General features: G+C 59.3%; 1 protein-coding gene across 2 annotated transcripts; it reads left to right on the top strand.

Annotated features, from left to right (window-relative positions):
• Positions 1 to 2445: 2445 nt before the first annotated feature.
• On the top strand, positions 2446 to 5097 carry LOC130156520 (immunoglobulin superfamily member 1-like). Of its 2 annotated transcripts, none has more exons than XM_056355077.1 (6): positions 2446 to 2620; positions 2711 to 2746; positions 2928 to 3197; positions 3448 to 3732; positions 4366 to 4560; positions 4968 to 5097. In XM_056355077.1, exons 1-6 carry the CDS (start codon positions 2587 to 2589, stop codon positions 4985 to 4987), a joined length of 840 nt encoding a protein of 279 aa, XP_056211052.1. In that variant the 5' UTR covers positions 2446 to 2586; the 3' UTR covers positions 4988 to 5097. The 2 variants fall into 2 exon arrangements, with proteins under 2 accessions (XP_056211052.1, XP_056211051.1); XM_056355076.1 differs by having other exon boundaries at positions 2696 to 2746.
• The last annotated feature ends 3126 nt before the right edge of the window (positions 5098 to 8223 follow it).

The following is an 8223-nucleotide window of genomic DNA, read 5'->3' as shown; positions in this document are numbered from 1 at the left end:
CACGGGTCTGCTGCTGCACCAGAAGGATGGAACCAGCTGTCCCACTGGGGTCCCATGGCCCCTAGAACTGGCAGTTGTTACATTACATGATAAAAAGCTCATCTGCAGGTACATGGAGCACAGACGAACCAGGGCCAGTGAAGGTGTAACTGCTCAGCAATAGTGACTTGTATCCAAGCAGTGACCTCGTAGGGAAGGTGAGGGTGTCAGACTGCAGAAGGGGTTAAACTGGCTGGGAGCAGGAATGCCAGAGACTTTGACTCCTGTGGTCAGGGAGTGAAATTTCCTGTGCTGATAAGAGCTGCAGCAGCCCTGATGCAATGCTGGCCAGTAGAGCTGGGGGGTGAACCCATGCCTGCAGGATTGGTTCTTCAGTGCTGCATCTTTCCAGACTCTTTGTAGAACCGATTAAGGTGGCAAGACTTGGCCCGATGCATTGTTCATTAAAGCCTTTTATACTTGAGCTCAAATTCACCTCAAGGGGTCCGGTAAGGGGCACGTCCTGGTCAGCCAGAAGGGAGCAGGATGAGGCTGTTGGTGCTGTTTGTGTGAGAGTGCTCTGTGTGCCCGTATCGATCTGTGTGGCTGGCGTATAGGTGTGCATGCACCTCTGTCTTCTGGAAATACACGTCAGCTCCACAGCTGTCGGCTCCACAGCTGGTTGGACCTGGGGGCGTGGGGTGCGGCAGCCTCCTCTGCCTCAGGCTGCTGGATGCAGCAGTCCCTAACAGTGGAAAGGGAAAAGCTCTTTCCATGGTCCCACACCCTGGACTTGCACCCAGAGGTGACGAATGGTGTGAGAAAAGGCTTGGTGGAGGAAGGCCCAGGACTCCAGCATGCCCATGGGGTTGGCCTGGTGGCGATGCCACCAGCTCTGTCCTGGGCTGGCGTCAGGACAGCAGGGTGAGCCAGGAGCTTGCTCTCCACGGGCCACTGATGCAGCCTGGTGTCCCCTAGTCCAGTGTGGACAGTGGAGGCCATTGAGATGAATGAGCCCAAAGGGGGGCTGTCCAAGGAGATGCCAAGAATTGGTCAAGCCTGGGGGGGCAAAGGGGGGTTAGACAGGAGATGGGGCCAGAAGAGGTGCCCCCAGAAAAGGAGAAGGCCACAGGGCACTCTGCTGTAAAACTTCTACCCCATGAAATCTCCAAGGGAGACCAAAAGGGCTGAAGGGGGAAGAAAGAAAAGGGTAGAGAGGGTCTAGGGGGACCACCTCCGGGAGCCCTAGAGAAGCCCAGTGGCCACTTTGCCTTTTCCCCCTAGACAACAGCCACACAAACACTGCCTGCCCAGCCCTGAGCCCTGCAGTGTTGTTCCTGCTGGGGACAGTTGTAGCAGGGACTGTGCCCAGCCGGACGGCAGGATGTCCCTGCCCGCAGCCTGCAGGGTGGCAGGGAGCTACAGACGCCACAGCCTTCAGCAGCGTGGGATCCCTGGGCAAGGTGCCACCTGTCCCACACTGCTGCAGTCCCACAACCCATCCTTACCCTGCCCTCCTCCCTCCCACATTGCCCAAAGGTGCAAGCAGCTTCCACTGTTTAATTAACCCCTCATTATTGCCACAGGGACTGCTGGTCAGCCCAGACTAGCTGGCAGCCGAGGGGCTGGAGCCCAGGCTCCAGGTGAGGTGGAAGAGAGCAGTTATTTGGAGTGAGGACCTTGCCGTTGCTCCAGCATAGGACTGGTGAGCCAGGATGGATGAGGAATGGCGCCAGTGCCACGGAGTGGATCCAGACCTGTGGGAGATATTGCTGTCCCTCCTCCAATAGACAATATAGGCCAGGTGGGATAAAATGGCCCCTGAGGAGAACAAAAGGGAAGCCAAGTTGCTTCCTTCCTATTCTACTCCAGAACCACCAAACCTGCTCCACAGCCTGGATGAAGCCTACGGCTGGACACAGTGTCCTTTCCTTCTCTCCGACCTGGTCTGCACTGCAGCAGGGGGACACCATGCAGGGTTTCTGGGCATGACGAGGCAGCCTGACATGGTGCAGAGGTCTTCCTGGACCTCGGAGAGATGGGATTTGCACAGCATGCTGTGGCAAAATCTATCCCAGGTCCATCAATGCTGCAGGAAAGTGGGGTGCCCTGTCTCTGAAGGGATGTAAAATTTACTTGCTATTCTATAGTCCCCTTTTTCTTCTGCCTTATTAAACCAGCTATTTTACGATGTCACTTGTTGGAGCTTCCTCACCAAGATTCAGAAAGAGTCCTGCGCTGTCTCTTCTCGCCTTGATTGCAAAACATCACCCTATTTGGCAAGGGCCGACAGGAAACTATTTCCCCATCAAGTGACCAGAGCTAAGAAAGAGAAACAAAAAGGTTCCCATAGCTTCTTTCCTAAGGTCCACAGGATCATACGATCAGGTTGTCACGGGTGTCCAAGCCCTGGGCAGGTGACTGGGACATTCTGGTTCCAGTTCAACCATCCTAGCCTCACAACTGTGTCTGCAGAAACCCAAGCCGTGCAACAGAAGGTGGCCTGTGGCATCAAGGGCATATCAGGACCCACGAGACACCACGCAGCTGCTCAGCGCCTCCAGCCAAAGCTTCCTCCGAGGAAGCCCTGCTTGAGCCGGAAGGGACATGGTGCTGCCCGTGACGCAGGTGCTAGCCTTCGGTGAGTGCCAGAGGCTGTGTGGGTTCCCAGAGGGTGACATGAGGTGTCTGGAGACTCCACAGAGCTGTTACACAGCTGTTTCTCTTGCAGGTGCTTGGCTGGTGGCACAGAGCAAGGCTACATCACGTGAGTATCAGGAGGCAGTAGACGGGGAGGTTGGACACATCTTGGGTCCCCCACCCATCTGCCAGGGCTCTTCCCCAGCCCCACAGAACAAAACCCACCCTAGTGATTGGGGCCAGTGGCAGGCTCGCTGCAGGGCACTGGGGGTCCCCGTCCGTCTGGCAGCACCTCTCTCCAAGTGCAGGTTCCCCCACAATCTCCGTCTTCCTGAAGCCGCCTGGGGTGATCCCACCAGGAGGCTCCGCCACCATCTGCTGCAGTTGCCAGCAGGACAGTGGGAATTTCGTGCTGTACAAGAACGGCCGTGAGCTCCGTACCCTGCAGCTGCATGGCACCAGGGCCGAGTTCCCCATCTTTAATGCCTCCCACCAGGACGCGGGTGCCTACACCTGCCACTGCCTGGGTGGAGGCACCGTGCTGGCTCGCAGCGAAACCCTGGACATCATGGTACAAGGTGAGGGGTGTGCTGTTACCCCTTCGCGTGGGGTCAGACGCCACATGGGCAGAGCAGGATGCAGGTAGCCGCTTGGCTCCCCCGTCCACATGATGGGCAGGGACTGTCCCCTCTTACCTGGCTTGGAGAGGTGGGGACCATCTTCACCTCCACCTCAGCGAGGTGGTGGGGGCGATGGAGATTCCCGGGGGGCTCCTGGCTCCACGTCAAAGCCCTGCATGCCTTCTCATGCCCTCTCCTCTCCCCACAGAGTTCCATCTACCCAAACCTATCCTCTCAGTCCTGCCTGGGCAGGAGGTGGCCACAGGCACTTATGTGATTTTCCGTTGCACCATCGTGCACCCCAGTGCTGGCTGTTTCCTGTACCTGGAGGGCCAGATCGAAGCCCTCAGCCTGCTCTCAAAGGAACGAGATCATTTCAACCTCTCCAGCGTGCATAAAGGCAATGGGGGCCGCTACAGCTGCCAGTGTTTCACCAGGGATGCTTCCTTCCAGTGGTCCGCAGCCAGCAAGCCGCTGGACTTGGTGGTGAGAGGTGAGCCACCCCCTGCCCCCTCCACGCTTTGCTCCCTTCCTGGCATCTGCTGCCTCCTGGGGGAACCAGAAAAGAGGGTGTGGGAGAAGGCAGCGGCTGTAATAGGGTCCAGGCAGAGGCTTGCAGCCACCTTCAGATGTGTTTGGTCCTTGCCAGCTCCTCAGAGACCCTTCAGATGACCTATAGACCCTATAGACACCGGGTTCCGAGGCTACCAGTTGTGGGGCAGGGGGCACCTACGCCCGCTCCCACCAGCCCCAGGGCCGGTGTGGGTCTGGCCGCAGCCCAGTGGTGCTGGCTCTGCGATCCTGTCCCGCGGCCTTTGGTGCCTCTGGGTGGGGTGACAGGCTGGAGCCGGTGGGTGGGGGGTCCCATGGGCAGGAATGCGGGAGGCAGAGCCGACAGGAGCCCTTGAGGCTCCCTACAAGCTTCCCCCTGTCCCTCTCCAGCCCAGGGGCTCCCCAGTGTGCCCCTTACCCACACGTGCCTGCTTGCCCTGGCAGCCCCCGTGTGCCCCTGCCACCCGCTCGGGCCCCCCTGCTGCCCCATGGGACTCCTTTGGCCTGGGAGCTCCCGGGGGGGCCGGGGGGCTGCTCCCGGGGGCCCCCAGTGACTGTCCCTCCCTGTCCCCAGCGGACTACACCCGCAGCAACGTGGCGCGCCTGGCGCTGGGGGCCGCGGTCCTGCTGCTGCTGGGGCTGCTGGTGGCCGCGGCCCCCCCGGCGCTGGGCGCAGCCCCCCCTGCGGCGGGCGGCGGGCGGGCCGGCGGCCCCGGCACTGGGACCAGTAAAGCAGCACTGGGATCCCACGCTGCCGCCGCACAGACGGGTAACTGAACCGCCGCTCCGCGAGCCGGGGAGCGGTGGGGGGGGGGGGGGTTTGTGTGTGTGTGTGCTGCGGAGGTCACTGCGGGCGGGGGGGGGGGCGGTCAGTGCGGGGGGGGGGGGCTGCGGGGGGTCACTGCGGGCGGGGGGGGGGGCGGTCAGTGCGGGGGGGGGGGCTGCGGGGGTCACTGCGGGCGGGGGGGGGGGCGGTCAGTGCGGGGGGGGGGGCTCCTGTGGCAGCATCCCCCAATAACCAGTCCCTTGCCAGCCCCACGGACTGCCATTGCTCACATTCGTTTATTATTTTAAAACACTGACGAAACACATCACACCATGATCTATATATATAAATTTACTTTTATACAGATATAAATTTATATATATAGAACCTTTAAACCTCTGTATACTCAGGACATAAAGCTCCAGAATAGCTTCACTGGCTACAACAAAAGTATTTTTGTTATGAAAACACAAAGAGGAGGTGTGGCTATCAAAAACGTGGGGAAAAAAGAAATTAAAAACGAGTGCAAAATGAATGAAAGTGCAAAAAAGCTTTTGTTATCATAATCACGCTCCTTCCAAAATAGCCCCCCCTCCCTCCCGGGATGAGCGAGCCGCAGGCAGCGAGGGAAGGGGCTGCTGGAGGGGGCCAGGCTGCAGCCCTCAGCCCCTCCCCCCCCGCCGAGAGCCCCCCTCCCCCAGGTTCAGGAGCCCCCAAGCACCATCCCGCTTACAGCCCCCCCCCCCCCCGCCATGCCCCATTGCACCAGCTTCACCACTGCAGGCAGCAGCTGCTCCGAGTCCCCCCTCCTCACTGGAGGGTCTCTTTCTTTTCTAAAAGTGCTTGTGATCAAATGGTGATGCCGGGGGGGGGGGGGGCGCAGAGGCCGGCCGCTGCGTCTGGCGAGGGGGACACGGCCGCCCTCCTTGGGCCGCTGCCCTTGGCCTCACGCCATCACAGGGCTGCCCCTTTCCCTGGGGAGGGAAAACACTGTCCCGAGGGGCTCCAGCTGTTCCCACCACCCAGCGTCGCCTGCGGACCAGGAGCTGCCCCGTGCCCAAGGCTGGAGCACGGAGCGGGACGTCTCCCACGGCTCCAGCTGAGCCCTGCCAGCACCGCCGGCAGCAGCAGCGGCAGGGGAGGCAGGAGCACAGGCTTGGGGGCCTCCACTGAAAAGAACATTTGACTTGGAAAAATTCTTCATCGACTCAGAAATTTCGGCTGGAGTCACACCTCTCCCAAAGACCCTGGCGAGGAACCGGTGGGCCAGACGGCCCCATTGTCCTCTACAGCTTCTCAGCGACACAGCAACGGCCACCCCTGGGAGGAGCAAGGCCGGGCAACAAGGGAAGGATGAAAACCTTTGGTGCTTCTGCCTTGGTGCTCCCTGAGCGGGGACTCCTGACCAGTGCTCTGTGGAGGTGGAGGACCTGCCAAGGCCAGGGCTGCAGCAAACCTTCTCCTGGCTTCCCTGCTGGGACCAGAGACAACTTGCGCTCACAGAGGACACGTCACCCAAGACCCTGGGACCAGAGCCTGCTGCCCCCACAGCCACAGAGACCACCACATTAAAACAGCGACACATCAACAGTAGGGGAAATGGCATCGTGGTACTGCCACAAACACCCATCCACACGTACACACACGATGCTTTGGGTTCGGTTCGGTTTGAAAGGAAAGAAGAAGAAGGTTGTAAGTTTTAACAGTAAATAGCCCTTACCACCTACAGACCCTGTAAGCTCTCTCACCAGATGAATCCAGCAGCTTTGTACCCACATGGCTGAGCTGGCCCGAGAGGCTGATGAACTGATGCTCAAGACAGCAGGCAAATGTGTGCGAGAGAGACCCTGGCATCTCACCTCCCCAGGCGGGGCTGGGGTCCCCGACAGCGGCTTCCTGCGCAGAGCTCAGACCCAGTGGAGAGCTGGGCTCCGGCTGCGCAGCCAGACCCCGCAGCCACGGGTGAGCGCCTGGGCAGCCCTGTCCAGCCTGCCTGCTCCTCCCAAGGGAGGTCAAAAGAGCCCAGGCATGGCAGCACCACACGGACACAGCTTCCCACCGATGCCCACGGCTGGCACAGCCCAGTGCACACCCCTCGGACTGTCTGCTGGTGCCCAGGCAGAGCACGGCTTGGCTGCACCCAACAGCAGAGCCCGTGCTGCTGGTGTTGGCGGTAGCCAGTGCTGCAGGCCAGCCAGGGCTCGGCTCACGGCACCCCTTCCCCCTCAGCAGGCATCTCCCGAGTCACCACCACTTCTGCTCGCCAGGACCCCGTGAGAGACAAGGCTCTCCATCCTTCACACTAGGCTCAGACTTGACGCCTGGGTAGCAGCTCCTCCCCCAGCACCCAGGGACAGTGCTTAGTCCCTTCCCCAACACACAGGACGACAGCATGAGGGAACGGGACAGTGACAATCACACGCTTTCATACGGTGTTTCCTTATGAGCTCAATAGCCATGTCCTGTGCAAGGGAGCCGTTCCACCCCAATCACACCTGGAGAGCTCTCAGCTCGCACGGCCTCACAGCTGAAGGTCCCAGGGCTCCTGTCCTCCCCCAGCACGCAGTGGTCCAGAAAGACTCCCCATCAACTGAAGAGACCAACTTCAGGACCATTTACTGCAGATCAGGGGTGACTGGGGGAGTGACTGCAGGACCCAGGGACACAGCTGTTCCTTCCCGCTCCCTCTCCACGGCCAGCCATGCTGCAGTGCTTGAAGAGATGGAAGAACATAAAAATGGAAAGGAGAGGGAGAGCTGCCTAAATCAAACCCAAGCATTGACAAAACAAATACACAGACTAGTTGCAAGTCCCGCATGAAGAGCAAGCAGCAGACGTTTCAAGAGCAGGTCAAATGTGACCCCAAATATTCAATAACAAAGAGTCAAAATGCTACATTTCCATGGGAAGCCTAGAACAGATTGACCCAGGTGTGACACTGGCTCCCAAGGCAGCGCTGCTCCGAGACACATTGCTGGTGCGCTTGTTAAAATCCCTTCATCCCTCCCTTTCGGCACTTGGGGAAGGGGAAAAAATTGTTTTGCCACCACTAAGTCATTCTTGGGAATGGGAAAGAAAGCGGACCAGGGACTCTGATACATCACTGCAAGCTATGGAGAGCCCTTGGGGCAGGTGGCCATGCTCTGGCACCGCGCTGCCCACTCACCACTGCTCCAACAGTCCCACCGCAGGTGTGCACAGGATGACAGACCACAGCAAGAGCAACGTGGGTGCTGCCAGGAGACATGGGGACTGTCAGCAGCTGCCTGGGACTCTGCCAGGACCCCCCAGGCATGTTGGCTTCCCTGGCTCTGGAGTCCTAGCCTGCTCAGCATCTCCTCCGTTACAAGAGACAGTTACACGGGCATTCCCAAAGCATCCGCCCCCTTCCTGAAAAGGTGCTGTGTTACTAAAAGGACAGAAAACCCCCCAACCAGTTAACTGCTGAATTTTTTAGCTCTGCCAGTAAGGAGTCCAGGGACAGTAGAATATCCTGCTCTTCAGACAGCAAAATTTGGGGGCCTCACAAGGGCAAAAAAGGGGGAGAAGGCGGCTTGGCAGGATGGAGTCAGCCAACTCAAGAACACCTTCAGAAGCGAGCCATGGATCTGGCTATGGAGGAATGGATGCTTCTTGCCCTTGGCAGCTGTCTCCACTCTAGAAGGG

This window comes from Falco biarmicus, chromosome 10 (genome assembly GCF_023638135.1).
Source record: "Falco biarmicus isolate bFalBia1 chromosome 10, bFalBia1.pri, whole genome shotgun sequence".
NCBI lineage: Eukaryota > Metazoa > Chordata > Aves > Falconiformes > Falconidae > Falco > Falco biarmicus.
The sequence above is the reverse complement of the archived record's forward strand: the minus strand, read 5'-3'. Positions and strand labels throughout refer to the sequence as shown.